This window comes from Apodemus sylvaticus, chromosome 18 (assembly GCF_947179515.1).
Source record: "Apodemus sylvaticus chromosome 18, mApoSyl1.1, whole genome shotgun sequence".
Lineage (NCBI taxonomy): Eukaryota > Metazoa > Chordata > Mammalia > Rodentia > Muridae > Apodemus > Apodemus sylvaticus.
In genome coordinates this window covers 43591567-43615294 of record NC_067489.1, presented here as the reverse complement: position 1 = coordinate 43615294, position 23728 = coordinate 43591567, and the positions used below count along the sequence as shown (strand labels likewise).

The 23728-nt window shown below is 44.0% G+C and overlaps 1 protein-coding gene across 1 annotated transcript; it reads left to right on the top strand.

Annotated features, from left to right (window-relative positions):
- Window positions 1-16154: 16154 nt before the first annotated feature.
- Slc25a4 (solute carrier family 25 member 4) lies at window positions 16155-20232 on the top strand. Its single transcript, XM_052162503.1, has 4 exons — window positions 16155-16386; window positions 17708-18194; window positions 18698-18838; window positions 19783-20232. The coding sequence occupies exons 1-4, from the start codon at window positions 16276-16278 to the stop codon at window positions 19938-19940; spliced, it is 897 nt and encodes a 298-aa protein (XP_052018463.1). The 5' UTR covers window positions 16155-16275; the 3' UTR covers window positions 19941-20232.
- The last annotated feature ends 3496 nt before the right edge of the window (window positions 20233-23728 follow it).

Sequence of the window (23728 nt, the reverse complement as noted above, 5' to 3'; positions counted from 1 at the left end):
GGGGCATCCACAAAGCCTCAGCTTCAGCGGTGACTATCAAATCGCTTTCCAATCTGCCTGTCCCTTGTTACGTTTCCACGATCCTTGTGTGAAGGCTTCAGCCTCCTCGGCTTTGCCAGCACGTAGAGACTTGTCCTTCAGTATTGATCGTCAGGATCTGCCATTTGCACCCTCGCTAACCCAAGATCATGAAAGCCCGCGTGTTTTCTTGCAAAAGCTTTATATTTTGGGTCTCATATTTGTCTATGTTTCATTATGTTAAGTTTCTCAAGTTGTTTGCTTAGATGTAGGTAGCCAGAGCTCCCCGATCTCTGGAAGGTTTCATCTCCTGTCCAGTGAATTAGTTTGACCCTTAGTCTAATCCATTGTGTGTACAGCGTAGGTCTGCTTATAATTTTACTCTTTAAGGACCTTTGGCTCCATTTTTGATACCATGCTGTGTTGAGTACTGTGGCTTTCCAATGAATTGTTAGTTCTCGGACTTAATTCTGTTTGTTCAAAGATGTTCTGTCCTTTACCCTTCTCTATGATTGTAAGATCAGCCTGCCAATTTCTGACAAAAAAATAAACAAAAACTACACAGCATAAAGAGGTTTTTTGTTTTGTTTTGTTTTTTATTTATCCAATATTTTTACCCTTCTAATTTAGGTGTCTTTTCTTTGTTTTATCCTGCTGTTTTGGCTAGAATCACAATAGACACCGTGGCTCAGCCATGGTTAAGAACACTGACTGCCTTTCCAGAGGTCCTGAGTTCAATTCCCAGCAACCACATGATTGCTCACAACCATCTGTAATGGAATCTGATACCCTCTTTTGCTATGTCTAAAGACAGTGACAGTGTGCCCATATACCTAAAATAAACTTGTTAATCTTTTAAAAGAAAAAGGAAGAAAGCAAAGAGAGAAAGAAATAAAGAAAAGAAAAAGAAAGGGCATTTGTTCCAGGTCTCAGATGAAGTCATTGAGTCTTTTCTAGTGAGCACAATGTTAGCTATCAGTTTTTCACAAATACCCTTAGTCTAGCTGAGGGATTCCCATTTTATTTCTAGTTTGATAAGGATGTTTTATATTTGCATTATAAAAGACACTGGGGGCTGGAAAGCGGTAAAGGTACTCACTACAAACTTGACAACCTGAGTTCAACCCTGGGCCTCACTTGGGGGCAGGAGAGAACCAACTAGTTCCTGAAAGTTGTCATCCTTTGACCACCACACCTGTGACACAAGCAGGTGTGTGAGCACATACACACACACACACATACATACACACACATGCACATACATACATATACATACACATATATACATGCATACACATATATACACATACATGCACATACATACACACATACATATACATATATGCACATATACACATGTACATACACACATATACATGTGCATACACACATACATGCACACACAAACACATACATATACACACATACATGAACATGCATACATATATACACACATACACATATACTCATATATACACATATATGTACATATATACTCATACATATACACACATACATACACACATATATACACATACACATATGCACACCTATACACATACATGTATATACACACATATATACACATATATACACGCATGCATATGTGCATACATACAAATAAATACATTTAATAAAAAGTTTATAACAGAAATAAATACTGGATTTGTCAAGGGCTTTTCCCATGACTTTTGTAAGTTTTTTGTAGTTTGTCAGTATGACTAGTTAAACTGATTAATTTTCTAATGTTAAAATAAGACTTGCATTCTGGCATTAACCCCCTATTGACCATGAAGTATAACATTAATGTACTTTTTACTCAGTTTCTGTTGAGAATGCTTGCACCCGTGTGGTCTTCCTCTCACTAAGTATCCATGTCTGGTTTCTGAAAACAGGTGTGAGGCTGGCTTCAGAAACTAAGCAGGGTCTTAATCCTGGGTGATGCTCTCTGAGATGCCGCATCTGCACTAAAGTGCCCGTGTTCACTTCACGTTAGCTATGTAAGGCGTGGCTGTGACGAGATGAACCGTGTAGGTGAAGAGCCCAAACTGTTTTGAGCTATCTTTAGTTCTGTTTAATAGCCTTTGTATCTCACCTCACATTCCTAAGACTCCAATGCATCCTTAAGCGTGACACACCTCAAAATGACACCAACTTTAAAGCTAACCATCTGCTGAAGACAGATCCTGTAGATGTTCCTGTCTGCTGCGTTTGCTTACCTGATGATTCTTCCTATGCATGCTTGATTTTCGTTTGTTAGTTTTGAGACAGGGTTTCTCTGTGTGTCGCCCTGGTTGTCCTGGAACTCATTCTGTAAAGCGGGCTGGCCTCAAACTCAGAGATCTGCCTGCCTCTGCCTCCAGAGTGCTGGGACTAAAGGTGTGTGTCATCATTAACCAGCTTCCTAAACATTTTTTTGTAAAGCTATATATTCATGACTTTATTTGCGAGGATAAAAATTCATATGAGGCCTGCTGGGATAGGTCAGCACTTTCGCAAAACAAACATAAAGACCCAAGTTCAGACCTCCAGCATCAACTAAAAAGCCAGGCTTGCTTTAAAAAGACAAGCCCCAGGGCTGGGAAGTAGGGACAGGCGGGTCACTGGGGCCTGCTGCCTAGCGAGCCTAGCCTATTGGTGAGCTCCAGGCTCACTGAGAGATGCTCAAATTATAAGGTAGAATTCTTGTCAGGAAATAAAAACAAGGTCATGTAACCCTTTCTGTGGTCAAATAAGTCATCGGGGTAATCTGTGCTCTCGGGCCATGGTTACTCAAACTTAACTCAGAATCAACCATTTTATTACTTCAGAGCACAGGATTTTACATGGCCACGCCCTCTTTGGGCATTTAGAGAGACTTCTATAGAGCTTATGATTACTCACTCATAAAAATGTGTGAGTAGAATTCTCAAGGGACACATCCAGGTTGGGGATTTTCTTTATGGGAATGCCTTAAGCCACAAGTTCAGTTTATTACACACAGCCACATGGCCACATGGCCACACAACTACACTGCCACACTGCCACATGGCCACAGGGCCACACGGCCACACTGCTACACTGCCACATGACCACATGGCCACAGGATCACACACTGCTACACGGCCACACAGCCACACTGCCACATGGCTACAGGGCCACACTGCCATACAGCCACATGGCCACACTGATACACTTCTATATAGCCACATGGCCACAGGGTCATACTGCCACATGGCTACTTGGCCACACTGCCACAGCCACTTGGCCACACTGCCACACTGCCACATTGGCTGCTTCTTCCCCAGCAAGCTTCAAATGTCCTCTCGTGGAATCATCCTTTCCATGTATGTTTGATTGGCAGGAGCTGCTTTTAAAACTTTTATTGTCCTTTAACATGTGTAGACCAGGGGTGGTGTGTTTGTGAAAGTGAAGCCTGCATTGTGTTTGAGACCCCAAGATGTTAGAAGGGTCAAAGCTATGGAATACCTTCTAAGGAGGGCTACAGACAGAGCATAGAACCAGCCCAAAGGAGAGAAATGTGCTGCCATCAGCAAAACTGGAAAGACAGAGCCAGGTGAGGCCGTCAACATCAGAAACAGAGCCGGAGGCTTTGGGGTTTGCCTTGCTGGGGTTTGGTCTTGCCTTGATCCAGCATTTGCTCACTCTGCCCCTACTCCTCCCTTTTGGAACTGTAATGTGTACTCTGTGTCCTTGTATGTTGGAAGTATATAATTTGCTTTTTGATATTCCAGGGGGCTACAATTAAGAGATTGCCTTGAGTCTCAGAAAAGACTTTGAACTTTGATCTTTAAAACTATGTTGAGACTGGGAAAGACGATGGAGACTTTTGAAACTGGACTAAGTGCATTTTGCTTTACTCTATGGCCAAAAGCCCATGAGGGCCTGGGAGCGGAATGTGTTGGTTTGATTGAGAATGGCTCCCATAGGCTTTTATGTTTGAGTGATAGATCTCCAGGGGGTTGGAAGTGTTTGGGAAGGGTTGGGGGTGTGGTCTTGTTGGAGGAGGTATGGCACTGGAGACAGACTTGGAAGTTTCTAAAGCCCACACCATTCCTAATTCTCTCTCTCTCTCTCTCTCTCTCTCACACACACACACACACACACACACACACACACACACACCCCTGCAGATAAACACACAGGCTCTCAGCTACCTCTCCAGAGCCATGCCTGCATGCTGCCACGTTCCCTACCATAATGGCAGAGGACTCACTTTCTGAAACTGTAAGCTTTCCAATACACTTGTTTCTTCTACGAGTTGCCTTGGTTATGGTATCTCATCACAGCAATAGAAAAGGACTAATGCAGTAGAAACCAGGGAAGAGATTTTTTTTAAACCTTTAGTGATGGATTTGTTTATTTATCCTTAGAAATACATTAGTTTTTAATTCTCTCTCTCTCACTCTCTCTCTCACACACACAATCTATTTCTCTGTATTTATAAAGAGAGATGGGATGGGGTCTCATATAAGCCAGGATGGCATCAGACTCAATATACAGTTATGTAGACATGGATAATTTTGAACTTCTGATGCTCCTGGCTCTACATCCCGAATGCTGGGTTGCAAGCTCCTGCTCCCGTGCAGTGCTGGAGGCAGAACCCAGGGCTCATACATGGTAGGCACTACTCACTGAGCTGTTACACAGCCCCAGCCTCATCTTTACACACCTTGGGGGGGGGCTGTATGATGTGTGTGACTGTTATGTTCACGAGTCAGCTGCTCCTTTATGGAATAACCTTCTTTATCCCTGATACTATTTTTAAATTTTCTGTTACATTTTTGTTTATTTTCACTTTTAACCTATTTATACCTTTGCATTTGAAGTGCATTGCTTATGGTGCATATACTTGAGACTTTTATCGGTTTTTAAATTATGTTCTGGGGAACATGGTGTACACATGGGAGTCAGAGGACAGTTTTGTGGGGGGTTGTCAGGCATAGAAGGCAAACGGTTTTCCCTGATGAGCTGTATCTCAGCCCCAATTTGTATTTTGACTTAACTCTTTTGTTCATTCTTTGGAGGTAGTACTTGTATGTCCTAATGTATGCTTAATATTTGTGTGGTATTTTTAGATTTTAGTAAAATTGAAAAACTAAAAACTATTTTGAGAACAGTTGCATCTCTATCACATCTTTTGTGGCCCTCTAGTGGCCACAATAAGTAATATAACTAATTGTTTGATAGTTTCCTTCCTTCCTTTTTTTCTTCCTTCCTTCCTTTTATTTTTCTCTCATCTTTTACATCCCCACTGAAGTTTCCCCTCCCTCCTCTCTTCCAAGTCTCTCCTGAATACCTCCTGTCTCCCATAGATCCCAAGATCTTCTCCATTTCTCTTCAGAAAGGGGCAGGGCTCCCAGGATTATCAACCAAACATGATATATCAAGTTGCAACAAGACTTGGCACAGTCCCTCTTATTAAGGCTGCATGAGGCAACTCAGTAGGAATAAAAGGGTCCCCAAAGCAGGCAGAAGAGTCGGAAACAACCTCCACTCCCACTGTTAGGAGTCCCACAAGAACACCAAGCTATACAACTATAGGCATCAATTTCTTAATATTTGATTACAATATGACGCAGCAGAGTATAAAATGACATCATGATCCTGAAGCACCCTAGACACGCAACCTGTAAGGCACTCCCTGTTGCCAATAAACAAGGGACATACTTTAATGACAAAATGTCAAGTCCACCCAAAAGATATAACAGCTCACATCTCACATGACTTCAGGTCTAGACAAAGTGTCAGAATCTGTAAGGATGGGACTGGACAGATGGCTCGGAGGTTAAGTGTAGTTACTGCTCTTGCGCAGGACCTGGGTTTGGTTCCTGGTACACACGTGGTGGCTCACAACCATATATAACTCCAGTTCTAGGGAGTCGATGCCCTCTCCTGACTTCCATGGGCACCAGACACACCTGGTAGACATATGCCTAGTCAGGCACATAAAATAAAAATAAGTAAATCTTTTTTTAAAGTAAGGAACATTTGACAGAACACCTCAGAGACACTGAATAAAGTGTCTATGATGCGTTAAGGTGAACACAGGGTATAGGAAAGGGTATTTCTGCTAATTCAGTTATTCCTGGTCTTTACGATGAAATGCTACAGGCCTACTTCATAGCACTGTGCCAAAATTATGGTGGGCTCTGGTTGCTCCATTACCAAATCTGGTTACCAAGATTTTGCTTGTTCATTGAGACAAGATTGCATGTACCCCAGGCTGGCCTGGAGCTAACTTTGTAGCTGAGGATGACCCTGCACTCCTGATCCTCATACTTTTATCTCTGGAGCACTGAGATTACAGAAGGGCTCTGACGTGTCCATTTCAGGTAGGTGAACTTGAGAACCACTACGTTAGAAGATGACATAATGCATTTATTCAGCAAATATGCTAAACACCTGTTAGGCTCAAGGTACCCCATTGTTGATACATAAAAACAGTAACTTGCAGGTGTACTGATGTACTTTGCCTATTTATTAGAAATGTATAGGCTGGAGACTCATAGAGAAAGCAGCCCGGAAGTACCCCCCCTCCTAATAGTCAATAGTCTCTCTCTCTCTCTCTCTCTCTCTCTCTCTCTCTCTCTCTCTCTCTCTTACTCACTTATTTGCTTCTTAAATAAATGTGATGGATGGAATGAGGAACAGTATAAAATTTTAGAACTCTGCCCTGTCTTCAATAATATTGCCTTTTATAAACAAGAAAACACTACCAACAGGAAAGAATATTGATTCTGCGAAAGGCAATTAATTTTAATTAGAGATCTCATCTGCCAAGTATCTACCTTGCCTTTTCTGTCCTGCTTTCCAGTGAGACATCTACACCCCAGGGATTTCTGTGGTGCTGACTAGGAGGGAGAGAGAGAGTGCCACATGGTCTGGAACTCCTAAGTGTCCAGGCCGCCAGGTCCTCATGCCTTCAGTCAGGACACCATCAAGGTCACTCCTGACACTTCGCTCACGTCTGGGCATGAGGCTCTTCTGGGTAACTGGTGTCCTTGGATACCAAGTGTTACTCTGTTGCTTCTGCAAATACACTGGGGCAGGGAAACTTAGCAGGACCACCCAGGGCCCAGTACAGCGGCAGATGACACGGCAGGTGGCCGGAGTTTGGTCCTCTGAGCGCCTCCTGTTCCTGGATGCTCTCCATGGGTTGCATCTAATCTGGTACTACAACCAAACCAGAGCATTTCTCCCTCATCTTGCTGCTTCCTTTGCCTGGAGCAGACCCCAGAGCTCTTTTTTTCTCAGTGATCCCATCACATTCTCTCTCTCTCTCTCTCTCTCTCTCTCTCTCTCTCTCTCTCTCTCTCTCTCTTCCTCCCTCCCCCCCTCTCTCTCTCCCTCCCTTCTATCCAGTTCTGGAAATCTTTATGTAATCTTTGGATGGCCAGGTGGGCAGGAAGTTTTGCTTTCCCTTTAATTTCCTATGACATATTTATTATATATGATTTCTTTCTCCTTTTAAAAAATTAGCATGCTAATAATATAGTACATTATTTGATTTCTGGGTATTTTTTTCTGGTTCACTGATACGATATGTCTTGATTGTATGAACCAAGTCTCCCAGAGCAAAGAGACCATATGAAGATAGTAAGAACCTTCACAAGATTAAAATGGTTTTTTTTTTTTTTTTTTTTTGGTTAAAAAAAACTCTGATGTTGTGTGTTAAACATTTGTTTATAATAACAGGAATAGAATGCTTTTATGAAACACTAAGCAGTGGAGGAACCAGTTCAAAACACACTTGAGAAATCAGCCAAGTCACATCTAGGCGGTTTCTCTCACAGGGATGCCTGTCAGCAAATCTAGGTGATGTTATCTGGAAAGGAGCTATTGTAGATAAACCATGAATAAATTCTAAATATGCTTGTCTTGGATAAAGCAAGGAGGGGTCCCGAGACCCATGTGAAGATCCCTGCAAAAGGGAAGCTGTATGCCCATCTTGAGGACGTGCAAGGTCTACCAGTGTGAGGGGGGTTGGCATCTAGGGCTGGATGACTTCCATGCTACCTTGTTTCAAGCAACCCATGGCCAGCGTGACTCAGTTTTCACAGAAGGCCTTCTGGGAGCAGTTTGTTTCATGACCTTTCTTAGGGGTCAGGGTCTTCCCTGCCTCTCCCTTGCCCCAACTAATTACATTCCAAATTCTTTAATAGAATCTTTCTTTTCTTTTCTTTTCTTTTTTCTTTCTTTCTTTCTTTCTTTCTTTCTTTCTTTCTTTCTTTCTTTCTTTCTTTCTTTCTTTCTTTCTTTCTTTTTCCATAAGCATTTTATAAGACATTGAAAATAGAAGTTTTGGAAGCTGGAGAGATGGTTTAGCATTTAAGAGCATATAGCCAGGCAGTGGTGGTACACACTTTTAATTCCAGCCTTCAGGAGGTAGAGGCTCTCTGAGTCCAAGGATAGCCTCATCTAGAAAGTGAGTTCTGGGACATACAGGATTCCACAGAAAACCCTTGAAAAACAAACAAAGAATGAAAGAAAGAAAAAAGGAAAGAAAGAAAGAAGAAAGAAAGAGAAAAGAACGTGCTGATCTTCCAAGAGGATCCAAGTTTGCTTCCCAACACCATTATCAGGTTGCTTACAACTACTTATAACCACAGCTCCAGGAGATCTGACATCTTCTTCTGGCCTCCAAGGACTGAAGAATTGCACTCAGATTTGCACATGCTGATCCCCCCCCCCCACACACACACACACACAATTTAAAGCTAAAAACATAAATATTCAGGGGAGCACAGAGGTTGCTTGGTGGTTAGAGTAGCTTGCTGCTCTTTCAGAGGACTTGAATTTGGTTCTCAACATCCACAGTGAGTGACTCATACATCCCCCCCACACACACATACACACACACACACACACACACACACACACACAGAGAGAGAGAGAGAGAGAGAGAGAGAGAGAGAGAGAGAGAGAGAGAGAGAGAGAAAGAGACTGTGATGGTTTGTATATGCTTAACCCAGGGAATGGGCTACTACTGTTAGGAAGTATGGCCTTGTTGTCACTATGGGCATGGGCTTTAATACCCTTGCCCTAGCCACCTGTAAGTCAGTATTTTTCCAGCAGCCTTCAGATGAAGATGTAGAACTCTCACCTCCTCCTGCCCCATGCCTGCCTGGATGCTGCCATGGTCCTGCCTACATGACAATGGACTGAATCTCTGAACCTGTAAGCCAGCCCCAATTAAGTGTTGTCCTTATAAGAATTGCCTTGGTCATGGTGTCTGTTCACATCAGTAAAACCCTAACTAGCACACACACACACACACACACATACAAGGCATATACACATATAGATTAAAATAAATCAAAAATACAAGTTGTCACTGTATCACAGTAAAGACCATTCATCACAAAGCACAACCACAGCTTCTATTTGGATTCATGTCCCACTCCCTGGCTCAGCCTTGTAGGCCGCGTGGCCAATGCATCCCTCCTATGGGCTCCTTCCCAAGCAGTGACAACCTTCCGAGTTCTGGATCATCAGTGCCCTGCAGGGCATTTGGGGACTGGAAACAACAGTTAGTAATGCTGATAGGAAGGTGAAAGGGGGAAACAGATTTGTGCCATTTTACTTCTGATGGGGAAGAGCATAAAAGAAATGACTACAGACTACACAAGGAGGTATAGAGTGAACATTTTTACAGCTATAAGGGAGGGAAAAGGGAGGGGGTGGTGAGATGACTCAGCTGTTAAAAGTGGTTATTACTCTTCCAGAGGACCTGAGTTCAATTCCCAGCAGCCCATCAGGCAGCTGATAACTACCTGTAGCTCTAGTTGCTGAACACATGTGGTCCCCATCACCTCCTGCTGCCAAGCACACATATACAAAAATAAGAATAAACATGAAAAAAGATGCTGACTGTAGTTTCAACTGAAGCATTTTGGTTGATACTCATAATCTCTAAGTCCTGTTTTTTTTTGTGTGTGTGTGTGTGGGGGTATGTGTCTTCTAATAGGGACTCTACCTATAGACAATTAGAGAAAACTTTTATTTTGTTTTATGATGCATAATATCGTAGCTGGAAGTCATGCAGCTATTCTCAGCAAGAATCATGGGAAGATGTTTATTCACTTGTGTCTAGAGCAGTGCGGCATGTGACTGGATCAATTACCTACCATTGACCTGCATTCAGCAACTCACATATCGTCCTATACAGTCAAAACATATTTTGGGTGTTGAAGAAATATCCTAGTCAATAAAAGTGCTTGCCTTGCAATCATGGCCCAAGTTTGACTTCCAGACGTGGGGGTTGTTTTTTTGTTTTTGATTTTGTTTTTTGTTTTTTTCTTTAAAGGCAGGTAGGCACGTGGTTGTGGAATCAAACACATGCAGATCCCTTGGGCTCTAGCGAGCCAGCTCTGCCTACTTGGCAATCCTGGGCACTGATAGACCCTGTTACAAAAGAGAAAAAAAGAGGTAGGTGCACCCAAGGAACGAACGCCACCGAAGTTGTCCTCTGTACACACGCACGGATGCACAAATAACTAAATATTTTAATCTGCTTTGTGCCCAAATTGGCCACCTAGAGCATTCTGTGCAGCTGGAGAGCAACAGCGGGTCACAGGCATTGTTGCTAGCTCCGCTTTCTTTGCCTTTCTTTATCTGGTGGACCTTTTCGGTTCTCAGTTCCCAATTTGGTAAAAGAGATTTAATTCTGTACAACTGTCGACTAAAAAAAAAAATCCCAAAGCAAAGGACAGCTCAGTTCTTCATTGTCTTTTCTACAGAGCTTGCTCCTTCAGAATGTCGTGAGCATTAGAGAGCACGCCCCTGTCTTATCTGGATGCTTTGTCCGTTCTTTGGCTGGCAGAAGGCCACAGAGCACTGGGGCAGGCTGGGAGGGAGACACATGTTCTGCCTCGCTCCATTCTCTCGCCGCTCTGTGTAAGTGATACCCGAGTCTTGTGATCTCAGGCTGCTCTTGCTCCTGAGGGCATCTGAGGCCTCTCTTTCCTGAGAAAATCCACACGGACAGGGTTGACACTGCTGGGCTTCCGTGGAGAGCCTATGAATTCCAGCTATGCTCCTCCTACTACTAGGGGGAGGGGAGGGAGGAGAATCGTGCTATTTCCTACTCAGAAAATAGCAGACATTCTGGTGAATGCAACCGAGATGACATGCTTCCTGAATTAACAATTAATTAATTAATGGGGTTTACTTATATTTAGTTTAAATGTCTGTTAAATGTTTTGCTAGTACTGTTTTAGTACTAGAACAACTTAATAGTAAAATGTCCAGACATATCAGCTTTCTTTTATATCTTTTGTTTGTAGTGCCCCCCACAAACAAACAAGGAAGGAAATAAACCACAATATGGAGATTTCATTAATTTTAAGCCATTGCATAACTTAGTATATGGCAAACGAGAATTAGTCTCTAATGAGAAATAATAGGGGAAGGAGACACCTACTTAATAATGAATGCTGGACACTGCAGAGATGGCTCAGCAGTTAGGAGCCTGGCTGCTCTTCCAGAGGACTCAGGTTCAGTTCCTAACAACGTGTGGCAGCTCACAACCCCCCGGATCCTGGGAGGTCCTATGCCCTTTTCTGGATTCTTTGGGAACTGCACACATGTGGTTCATAGAGATCCACCGATACATGTACAAATCATCATATCTTTGAAAAAAATCAGGTTGGGATATCCAAGAATGGTATAGAAAAAAGTAAAATTGGATCTATACATCCTTAGCATAATGTTTTTTCATTGGTTTGTTTTAAAACTTACTATGAAGCTTGGAATTTGCTGTGTAGACCAGGTTGGCCTTTTGAACTTTACAGAGACACATCTGCTTTTGCTTTTCAAATGTTGGCATTAAAGGTATGAACACGTGTTAGGTACATTAAAAAATAACTGAAAATGTTTTTTCCAGACTAGACAAAAATAGACTAATATACCTATGTGGAGTCAATAATCTGTTTATAGAAAAATTATTTTATATTAATATATAGTATAAATTTACTTATAGCTAAATAAAATAACACTAATAGAACAGTATGATTAAAATCATCACTAAAATAACACTAATAGATCAGTATGATAGAACAAAAAATCAAATAAGAAACAAAATTAAAAATTACTCAATATATTTATTGTCTCAAACATATAATATTTAATATAAATACTCTGCTTTTGTGTCAATGTTCAAGGAAGACAAAAAGTTTGCACGCACGCACACACACACACATACACACGAATTAATAAATAAATAAATAAAAGAAAGAAAAGAAATTTTGCCAAGTTAAAATGCATTCTATAGCATACACACAACTTCGTCACAAACTCATGAAATGCCACATCCAACTAAAAGATGTTCTTTCTGGAACATCTTTGGAGTAGAAGCTATGATAAACAAGACCACATTATATTAATTGTGGGTCTGATTTCTCAAGAATAATTTATTTTATTTAGTCAGGGATATGTGTGAGAGGTGATAGTGGTTGGTGGTAATGGTGGTGGTGGTAGATCAGAAGACAACTTTCAGTAACCAGTTCTCTCCTTCTACCATATTGGTCCTGTGTATCAAACTCAGATCATCAGGTTTAAGAGCAAGCACCTTTATCTGCTGATCCATCTAAGTGGCCCAAGAATAACTGTTTAATTATTTCAAGAGCTACAAAAGCTTTAAAATACTCCATGTATCTATTCTATTTTGGGATCATATTAGAAGGAAACAAAGTAAATGAAGGTTTTGTAAGAGTGTTTAAGTAGCAACATTGTTTTTCATTGATACAAATAAGCAACATCTCTATTGAATTTGAAGAAGTTTAGCTGGTGCCTACCTAGAGATTTCATCCCTGCAGACTAGAGTTCATGCTACTAGAAAATACTCTGCACACTACCAAAGGAGAAAGGTAAACATCCACCTTGCTACAAAACCTTTGATCTACAATGGCGACTTGCCTGAACGATACACTAGTGCTAGTGGCATGAAACTTGTGGGAGTAACTAGCCAATATTTGATTTAAGGCCCTCTCCATGAGATGGGACTCATACCCAAAAGTTACTTGGGTGACCAAGAACTTGAGACTTAATGGGCCAAGAAACCTAGGAGAAAACCAAAAGGAAAACACTAAAGGAACATAGCCAGAAAATGACTCCTAATGACATTCTGCTGTAATCATAGACCCGTGCCTTGCTCAACCAGCCACCATCAGAGAAGCTTCCCCCTACAGTGGATGAGAAAAAAAATACAGAGACCCAAGCCAGAAAATAGGAACAGCCTGCAACCTCGGAAGGCTGTCCTAAGTGGAATGTCTCCATCAAATCCCTTCCCTCGGGGCTCAGGGAATTCTTTCAAAGAGGAGGCAAAAAAGACAGAGCCAGAAGGAATGGAGAAAACATGGTTCCTCTAAATCAACAAGGCCAAGGCACATCTGAACTCCCTGAGAACCGAAGCAAGCAAGCTCTGGGCCTGCGTGGGTCTGCACTGGGTGGGGCCCCAAGAGCTGAAAGGAGCTGTTAGCTCACACTGTCGACGCTAACTGTGAAGCTGTAGCCATTTGCAAATGAAAATTTCGTTTTCTCTAAGGGAGTCTCACTGGGGAGCAAATCACTCTTAAGAGTAGGCTCAGCGGGAGATAGCCAACAGAACGGAAACTCAATGGCATCTTTGGGAGTCAGTGTTTGTTTTCCCTAAGGGAGTCAAGCCACCCCTACGTGTAGGCTAGCAGGAGATGGCCAACAGAACAGAAACTCTTCTTTGGAAGTTAATGGCTTTTGTTTTGTTTGTTTGTTTTTAAACCTTTGCATATAACTGTGAGGTCTCAACCCCAGCAAATAGGGCTGTGGGGGGGGGGGTATTTAACATATCAAAGCAGACCTGGTAGCCAGGTTCTCCCAGCTTCCTTCAATCCTTACACACAGTCCTGCAACACAATCTGTTACAGGTAGGTTCCTTCTGGTTCCCTTTTATCTGCTGTAAACCTTCTAACCAACTCCTTCACCATACCTAGGCACAGTCATGTCTTCCTTTTTTAAGTTCTTTTCATCCAATTATATAGTGGCTTCTGGTTTAGTGTTTTTAATGGGATTCCTGTGCCTGCAGCCATGTGTGTTTTTTGTGCTTTTTCTTTGGTTCTTTTCTTCTGTTTATTTGTTCTGCCCGATTCCTATCTGTTTTTGTTTTATCTTATTATTGTATCTTACATTATTCCTTACATGACTGTTTTCTAATGAGAGTCAGAAGGATCTGGATGGATCTGGTGGATCTGGATGGGAGTCGGAGAGAAACTGGGAAGAGTAGGGGGAGGAAGACCATAATCAGAATCTACTGTATTAAAAGAACATATTTTCAATAAAAGAAAAAAAGGTTGCAAATTTGCATTTACCCTTAATAAATAGAAAATCATATACATATAAAAACAAATAGGTAAATAAGTAGGCAACCTCTAACACAGAACTGAAAAGAAATGGCTTCATTTACTACTCAATATTAATGAACCAAATGGAGTAGATACACAATTATAATTATGACTAATATATGAATTATACTGTCCATGGAAATTGCTTTCTGAAACGTTGGCGGCGGACTCGCTGAACTTCAAGGTCCTTGGAGGTGGCTCAAGGTGCTACGTGTTTCCTTTCGAGGCCTCACTTCCTGGTACACAGGGATTGCTCAGTGTCTGTTGAAGGAATACAGAGATGCCTTTTGTGTTTGTCTATGCTTGTGTCTTCTTTGACCTCTAGCAACATTGTAACGAGTCCCAGCCTGGTTTCTCCCTAACTCTAACCTGCCCCAACTGCAAATAAATACATCACCTATGTGCTCCTGGCAGGCAGCCAGTGACCTCTGCTCTAGTAAGTCTTGAGGCTCTGAGTGACACACAGCTGCTGCTCAGTCGGCACCTAACATGAAGTGTGCATGCATCAGCAAACATGTAAAAAGATGAACTGCCTTGTCGGATGTCCAAACGAAGGTTAGCAAATGTGGGAAAAGAACAGCATAAGGGGCTTGAAGTTAAAAACAAAACAAAACACAAAACTAATAGCACTCATTCTTGTGGAAGGAGACGCGGTATGGAAAATATGCACAGTTATATTTGAACTGCCTTAAAAGAGGTAAGGGAAACTAAATCTCACATGCATATATTTAAAAAGTTAACTGCAATCACTTTCCCGGGATTAGATAGCGCCTGGGCTCTGCAGCCTCAAGCCACCTATTACCGAGGCAGACAGAGCCAAGGATTCGACCTTCTGGAAAGACTGAGGACTCTGATCCTTAAGAAGCCGCCAGCCAACTGGAACCACCCTGCACAGAATATGGTTGAAATCCCATTAAGGGTAGGGCGCCTATTCAAGCCCTTTAGAGGTCTGTCCACAAGAGAATCCCAGGAGCTGAGAGACAGATGAGCTCCTAATAAAGGAGAGTCTTTTTCCTTAGAAGTCCTCGGCCTGACTGTCGGTGTGACGAGCTGAGTTAACAGAAAAGACACACATCCACATTCACTGCCAAAACTAGAATCCACCTAGCGTCCCTGCATTCCGCTTTTTTCCCCTGATGGCGCAGAGTGCGCAGAGTGTTTTCTAACAGATTGAATGGTTCAAGGATTGAACGGAGAGAAGTCAGGACTCAGGAGCTTGCCCGCTACTATGAGGCAATAGCGTCATACAAAATGATGTTAGTATGTATTTGGGAGGAGTATGATTTATTTGCAGAAACGCAGAGCTCTGCGGAGGCCCGAATCCAGGCAGTGAGCCCTAGTTGGAAACGCCCTGACATCGGGGAAGGGGTGGAAGCCTGAAACCTTTTTGGCCAAAAAGCACAATGGTGCAGGATCGAGGTCAAAGAGAGCTTTTCTTGAAGCATCGGGTCCCCTCTCTGTCCCCAGGCTAAACCCTCGTGAGCTATAAATACAACGGCCCACATGCAACAGAGACACGGTGTTCCCTCGGCTCGCTGGGACAGATAACATGAATTTGCCCTTTAAACGTCCCAAGCTGCAGGCACAGCCCCCAACCCACCCCTGGCTCCCGGAAGAGTCTTCGCCCCCAATGCCCTCTGCAAAGGAGGGGGATGGAGAGGGGCTGTCCAGGGACCAACGCAGCCAATGCGCGCTGCGCGCTCGCCGGGGTCCCTCCTCCTCTCGCGAGACGCGGAGCCGGGGATATAAGGAGGGCTGCGGTCAGGCGGGCGGTCCCTTCGCGTCGTGCAGGGACGGAGACGGGGTGGCGGTGCCTGGCCGGGCGTAGGCAAGAGCAAAAGAGCGGCTCCTTGCAGGCTGTGTGCGCCCGGCTTTCAGCATGGGGGATCAGGCTTTGAGCTTCCTTAAGGACTTCCTGGCAGGTGGCATCGCCGCCGCCGTCTCCAAGACCGCGGTCGCCCCGATCGAGAGGGTCAAACTGCTGCTGCAGGTAAGGACGGCTCGGGGCGCGGGCGGGGCGCGGCGCGGCAGGGCGCGGGGAGGCGGGCGGGGCGCGCGCGGCTGGGCGCAGGGCGCTGGGATGCAGGCGGGGCGTGGGGATGCTGCGGCGCGGGCGCGCGCGGCGCTGCGGAAAATCTGTGCTAGGCCGCAAGCCCGGGGCCTACGAGAAGGGGAAGGTGCCCTCTACGCAGATACAGGTCCAGCGTCAGTGGCAGATTCCTGGTGTCGGGTGGCGCCCGCGTTGGGGTGTCTATATATGGAAACCCACCCCGAAGCTGGTGTACCTCGAGCCAGATCCTGTGCCCGGTACAGCAAGCGGGCATTCCATCCAAGGCCTCTTAGGCGGGCCTCACCCTTTGGCCACATCCTCTGCACCTTCTTATCTGCATCCACCATTTACAATAGAAGCATCAGATTAATCATTGACTGGGGACCGCTCTATGTCGCGTGCGCTGCGCTATAACTTGACATTGATTTCATTCATCTTTCTATAACCTCTGCAAGATACGAATCATCCTTGGCCCGTATTCCCAGATGGATACACTGAGGCAGAAATCCAGAAGTAATATTCAGGATAAATTCAGACCGCCTTAGCCATCTTGTCCCCATATATACTTTTCTTTCTGGTCATTGAAGGGGCTATCATCATCTGATCCATCCCAAAGGCAAACGCAGTTCAATGGGGAAGAGCCCTCTGGGCATTTAAACATAAAATGACCCAACCGATTGGCTACACCAGAAGTAACTTCAATAATCGATTACCTGAATTATCTGCTTGAAAAATTTCAGACACCTACCTTAAGACAACCTTGTCTCAAGGGACATTAGAGTAAAGCAGGGGAATTGTCATCCACTCGCCATGTTAAGAGCCCTTGAGGGAGGGAATCTTTATTTGTATTTCCCAAAAGCCTGCAGGGAATTTCCCTCAAATGCCCTTATAATGACTAAAAATTGGATTGCTTTTTAGCTTAGCCAAGTAACTTAACATTTATTGATATTTTCCTGATAACTGAATTCCTGATACATTTAAAAAAAAAACAATTGGAATTATTTTTTGGTCTCTTGAAAGGGAAAGAAGGGGAAGAATCCTGGGCCTGTAGTGCACATTTGTAATCCCAGCATTTGGGAGGCTAACTAACACAGGAAGACTTTGGAGTTCCAGGCTAGCCTGGGCTATATAGGATGACCCTATTCGTTCAAAACAAAAGCAAGAAAATAAAAATTGAGGAAATACAAACCTTTTTTTCTCCTGTCTTCCTCTCTCCCCTCCTGTCCTCTGTCACCCCCCCATTATCACCCCCCCCCCACAGGTCCAGCATGCCAGCAAACAGATCAGTGCAGAGAAACAGTACAAAGGCATCATTGATTGTGTCGTGAGAATCCCCAAAGAGCAGGGCTTTCTCTCCTTCTGGAGGGGTAACCTGGCCAACGTGATCCGGTACTTCCCCACCCAAGCTCTGAACTTCGCCTTCAAGGACAAGTACAAGCAGATCTTCCTGGGAGGTGTAGATCGTCATAAGCAGTTCTGGCGCTACTTCGCTGGTAACCTGGCCTCTGGTGGGGCAGCGGGGGCCACCTCCCTCTGCTTTGTCTACCCGCTGGACTTTGCTAGAACCAGGCTGGCTGCTGACGTGGGCAAGGGATCTTCCCAGCGTGAGTTCAATGGGCTGGGCGACTGTCTCACCAAGATCTTCAAGTCTGATGGCCTGAAGGGTCTCTACCAGGGTTTCAGTGTCTCTGTCCAGGGTATCATCATCTACAGAGCTGCCTACTTCGGAGTCTATGACACTGCCAAGGGTGAGAGAGGGGCTTTGGGGTGGATGGTGTCGGGAGGGAGTATGGAGAGAGGATTCTGTATGACCTATCCTTCCCACAATGACCTTTGAGTCTGCTAGTTGCCTTTCCTACCTCTGAGCTAAACCTGAGTTTTGAGGAGATGATGTGTTGTGGTTTGGATAAATTAGTAGGTAAAGGAGCTTCTGTGTCCCATACTGGTAAATACTGTGGCTTTGAGCTACTCAGAGGACAGGACGCCTCCCTCTAACCCAACACAGCTGTTAGCCACTCAGTTGAACTAGAAGTGAGCTCTGTGTCAACAGAGCTCTAGCTTCCTTGGATTAAGGGAAGGCAGCGGCCATCTTGGGTTGGTTACCTGGTTGCATGGAAGGGATCATTGGGAGGAGCTGGTTCTTGTGGAAGGACAGGGTGTGGAGTTGGGTCTTGTCTTCCCTTCACCTGCTTTTTACCTTGCCTCTGAGAGAAGCACCTGATAGCCATTTGCGTCTTGGCTCTGCTCACAGGGATGCTGCCAGACCCCAAGAATGTGCACATTATTGTGAGCTGGATGATTGCCCAGAGTGTGACAGCGGTGGCGGGGCTGGTGTCCTATCCTTTTGACACTGTTCGTCGTAGGATGATGATGCAGTCTGGCCGGAAGGGGGGTAAGCATGAACTCTCTGCCTGTGAAGCTTAGGTGTCACCCCGGGGAGCAAACACCCAACAGTGCTAAGAGGCCTTGCTTTTTCTAAGTTGAAAGGCAAAATTCTTCCGTAAGGACTTCAGAAACCGAGACTATAATTTCTCCTTTAGCTTTTCCTTAATAGAATTTTCTTCTCTTCATTAAAGAAATTGTAAGAATGTAATAAAATGAGGTTTTTAGAGTTGGCCCTAGGAATTTAGCATTAACAGCCTGGGTGCATTAGCAAGGGCAAAGAAGTAATTAGATGTATACTTAAAACCTCTGCTTCCATTTATAGTTATTGCAAATGTAAATGAGAGGCGATGTTGTAGCTAAATGGCTTGACACATCCTGCTTTGGTTGTTTTAGCTTCATAGGTAGAAGCACGAAACTGCCATTCTTAAAGTAAAAAGAAAAAGCCACAAGGGGCTGGAGAGATGGCTCAGTGGTTAAGAGCACTGACTGCTCTTCCAAAGATCCTGAGTTCAAATCCTAGCAACCACATGGTGGCTCACAACCATCCATAAAGAGATCTGATGCCCTCTTCTGGTGTGTCCGAAGACAGCTACAGTGTACTTACATATAATAAATAAGTCTTTGAAAAAACAAAAAACAAAAACCACACACCAAATGTGAGGGCATTTGGTATGACCCAACAGTCATACCTTTTATTTTTTTTCCCTCCATAATCTTGGGCAGTGTAATCTGAGACCAGGGCTAGTTTGCTCATCCATAAAAAGTTATCCAGAGGGTGTGACAAGACACCCCTTCCTCACCCTGCTTGCTAGTTTTAGACTGACAGTCTGTAATTTGGTTGATTGCTCCAGTTTGTACATAACTGATCTTGAGTTTGCGACTTAAGGATGCTTGCAGACAGCTTAAGTTACTCAGGAGGAAAGGAACCCTTACCTGCGTTTGTCTCCACAGCTGATATTATGTACACGGGGACACTTGACTGCTGGAGGAAGATTGCAAAAGATGAAGGAGCCAACGCTTTCTTCAAAGGTGCTTGGTCCAATGTATTGAGAGGCATGGGTGGTGCTTTTGTATTGGTATTGTATGATGAGATCAAAAAATATGTGTAATACTCAAGTTCACAGGTTCACAGATCCATTGTGTGGTTTAACAGACTATTCTTAAGGAAATAAAAGAAAAGACACATCTTGGATAAAACCAGACCATAAGGAATACCTCAGAAAAAAATGCTTCATTGAGTATTCATTAAACCACAAAAGTATTTTGTATTTATTTTACATTTAGATTCCCACAGCAAACAGAAGATAGCTTATCATACTTGTTCAATTAATTAACTGAAGAACTGATGCTGAAAAAGTAACTCAATGTGACTCATTAATAAAGACTACTCAGTACACGTTATCTTCCTGCACTTATTAACTACTAACAGATTGAAAAGCACCAGTTTTCTTTTCTTTCTTTTTTTTTTTTTTTTTTGGTTTTTCTTTTGTTTTTTTGAGATAGGATTTCTCTGTGTAGCCCTGGCTTTCCTGGAACTCACTCTGTAGACCAGGCTGGCCTCAAACTCAGAAATCCACCTGCCTCTGCCTCCCAAGTGCTGGGATTAAAGGCGTGAGCCACCACTGCCCAGCCAGTGCATGTTTTCTAGTAGTACACATTTGTCAGTGACCCCCGGTGTGCATGCCCTGTACTGAACACGTTACAGTTTTTCAAGCATAAGCAGGTCATGTACTCTCTGACCACACTTGCTGAAGGTTCAGATGTGGAGGCATGCACAGAGCTCCCATGGTCCCGACTGACTTCCACACAGTATTTTGGAACTCTTGAGCTTTGCTGAGCTTTCTCTCAGCAGGTAAGAATGTTGCATGCTTGGGAAGTGCTGTTTTTTTTTTTTTTTTAAGTCCTGCTTCCAGAATTCTGATTCCTAGAAATTTCCAAGTGGACAGTATTCCCTGAAGAGCAGTTGTCTCAGTTTGGGCTGGACTAGCAAAGTGCCACACACTGGCTGGTTCTTAAACCTACAAATGCATTTCTCATTGTTCCAAAACCTCAGAGTCTGTGAGGATCAGCTCTGGTGAGAGCCATCTGATTTCCAGATGTGGGAAGAGAGGGAGCAGGAGAGCTCTAGCTCTCTGGATAGTAATCACAGTGACAGGCTTCCCAAAGGACCTGTCTCCTAATACTGCCATCTTGAGGGTTAGGGGTTGAATTCCAGGGATGGGGGGTGGGTGTTTCACATCCAACATTGAATTCATTCTATGAGTTATCAAGCTAGTTAGTATTTAGTGCTAGGAGGCACTGACAGTGACCCTGTCCTGAAGCTTAAGTGGGGGAGAAGTTGCAATAGTAAGTATTGTTACAGTTTGATACAGTGTACCTATTTGGGGAATAAAGAGAAGTTTGTATGTGTGTGTGTGTGTGGGGGGGGGGAACCTTGAAAGAAAGTAACTATCTAGGTATACAAAGTATCTGCTCGTACTTCCTTTCTGTGTCAGCTTAAGAACTAGGAGAAAAGCCGATTTGGACTTGACTCTTGATTTGTGAGCAAGAGAAAAATAGGAATTTCAAGGGCGGGGCATACAGGGAAATGGCTCAGGGCTAAAAGCACTGCTTTTGCTGAGGGCTTGGGTTTAATTGCCTCTCTCATGTGGAAGCTCACAGCTGTCTGTAACCCCAGTTCCAGGGTCTCACACGCTCTTCAGGTCTCCTTCAGTTCTAGGCACACAATGGTGCACAAACAGGTAAGCTGGCAAAACACTCAAATAAAATACAGGGTTTTATTATTTCAAGTGGAAAACAAGTGATTCTGGACAGGGAAAAGAGCAGATACTGGGCAAAGCTTGGAAGGCAGGCAATGTCTGCTCTCTGTATTTCCTGATAGAGAGCTTGGGGCTGTGATATCCAGGCCTTTCCAATTAACTCCTTCCTGTGGGTAAAACACTGGCTGCCTTGTTTTTTGCTGGAGCAACCAAGGGGATGTGCGTGCGTGTGCGTGCGTGCGTGCGTGCGTGCGTGCGTGCGTGCGTGTGTGTGTGTGTGTGTGTGTGTGTGTGTGTGTGTGTGTGTGTGTGTGTTCCATTTCCAGAGTTACATCTAATCTCAGGCTAGGCCTCTAAATTGACAGAAAAGATTGGAAGATCTGTCAATCCAGTCTCCCAAGGACAAGGAGCAGATAACCCTGCTGCTAGAGCCCTTCCAGATGCATTGCTTTTCAATCTAGAATATTAAATGATGCGAACACAGACTAATAGGAAAAATACTTTGTTTGGCATTGCATACCTAAGACCAGGTCTGCTACTTGCAATATTTCCAAACCTAAGGGTTTAGTCCTACAGGCCGTGGAATGTAGTTGGGAGCTGACTGTGGTGAATGAAGGGTAGGTCATCAGAGGCCAACCGAGAGCCAAACTGTTTTCTAGCCTGCCCTCCCTGGCATTCAGTGAGGAGGAGTGAGGAGTTGGCTGAGCTTCAGGCACTGCACACACATGGTCCGCACATAACCCAGTTACAGGCATTTCTCTGCTATAGTTAAACCCAGTGCTCTCTGCTTCAAGAGTCCTGCTGAGTTGCTGCTTCTATGTAGCTATCCACTCAACAGGAATTCCTAGACTGAAGCCAGTGACAGAATGTTGTGACCAGGCAGGAAGGGGAGAGTAGACAGGAAGGATTTCCCTTTGGTTCTACTATTGCACCATTAAGGTACAAGGTCTCAAACCCGAAGGTCTGGAAGGGGGGGGGATCACAAAGAGGTGCAAACCTAGAATTCCCTGCCAGACTGACTCCACCTCTGGGAGTCTCTTTCTCCCAAAGCCATGGCTATAGTCACCTTTTTATCTGCCTTTGATTTTCAATGCATGAGGAAAACTATGGAATTGGAATTCTAGAGGGAGGTGCTTGCTGTCTTACCCAAAGACTAGAGTTTAACCCCTGGGACTCACAAGGTAGTAAAACACTGACTCTTCCAAGTTGTTCTTGGACATCAATATATGTGCATTGTGGCAATGCAGGCCATCCCCTCCCCTCCCCCCAGAGTAAATTGTTTGAAAAAAAAGAAAGTCAGATGGCCCACAACCTCAAGAGTGTCCATTTTGGACTCCAAAGAGAATCTGGCGCTGAGAAGATGGCTTAGTGGTTAAGAGTTACTGGCTGCTCTTTGAGGACCCTACTCAAATTTGAAGCAATTTACAAGCACCTGTAACTCCAGCTATAGGGGACCCAACCCTGGACCCCTGCTCCCCCTGCATGCATGTGGAAATACACTTACCTGCACTCAAGCACACATAAATAGAAACAAAAGACATGCCAGCATCCATCATCAGAAGCAAAAGTAAGATAAAATTGAAGTAATCAATGTGTCATCAAAGAGGCATATTTCAAAAACTGATGCCAAATGCAGCAGGTCAAAAATAACACAAAGGCTTTGGCGTCTGTGCTGGCTGGTCTCATGTCAACTTGATCCAAGCTAAAGTCATCAGAAAGGACGAAGCCTCAGTTAAGAAAATGCCACCTTCAGATCCTGGTTTAGTCAGCATCTCGTAGGCCAGTGGTTCTCAACCTTCCTAATGCAGCAAGCATTTTTAACACAGTTCCTCACACTGTGGTGACCCCTGACCATAAAATTATTTCATCGCTACTTTATAACTAATTCTGCTACTATCGTGATGTGATGTGTGATCCCGGTGGGGGTTGTGGTCCACATGTTGAGAACCACTGCTGTGAGGTTTTGTTTTTGTTGATTTTGGTTTTACTTAGTTACTGATTGATGGGGGTGGGCCTAGCCCATTGGGGGTGGGCCTAGCCCATTATGGGCGGGGCCGTGCCTGAACTGGTGGCCCTGGGTTCTAAAAGAAACCAGGCTAAACAAGCCATAGGGAGCAAACGAGTATGCAGTACGAACT

Excerpts from the sequence above, each read along its gene's own strand:
- Slc25a4 (XM_052162503.1), top strand. The coding sequence starts at position 16,276 with ATGGGGGATCAGGCTTTGAGCTTCCTTAAGGACTTCCTGGCAGGTGGC. Across the intron at positions 16,387-17,707 it reads GGGTCAAACTGCTGCTGCAG|GTCCAGCATGCCAGCAAACA; the intron begins GTAAGGACGGCT and ends CCCCCCCCACAG. Across the intron at positions 18,195-18,697 it reads AGTCTATGACACTGCCAAGG|GGATGCTGCCAGACCCCAAG; the intron begins GTGAGAGAGGGG and ends CTCTGCTCACAG.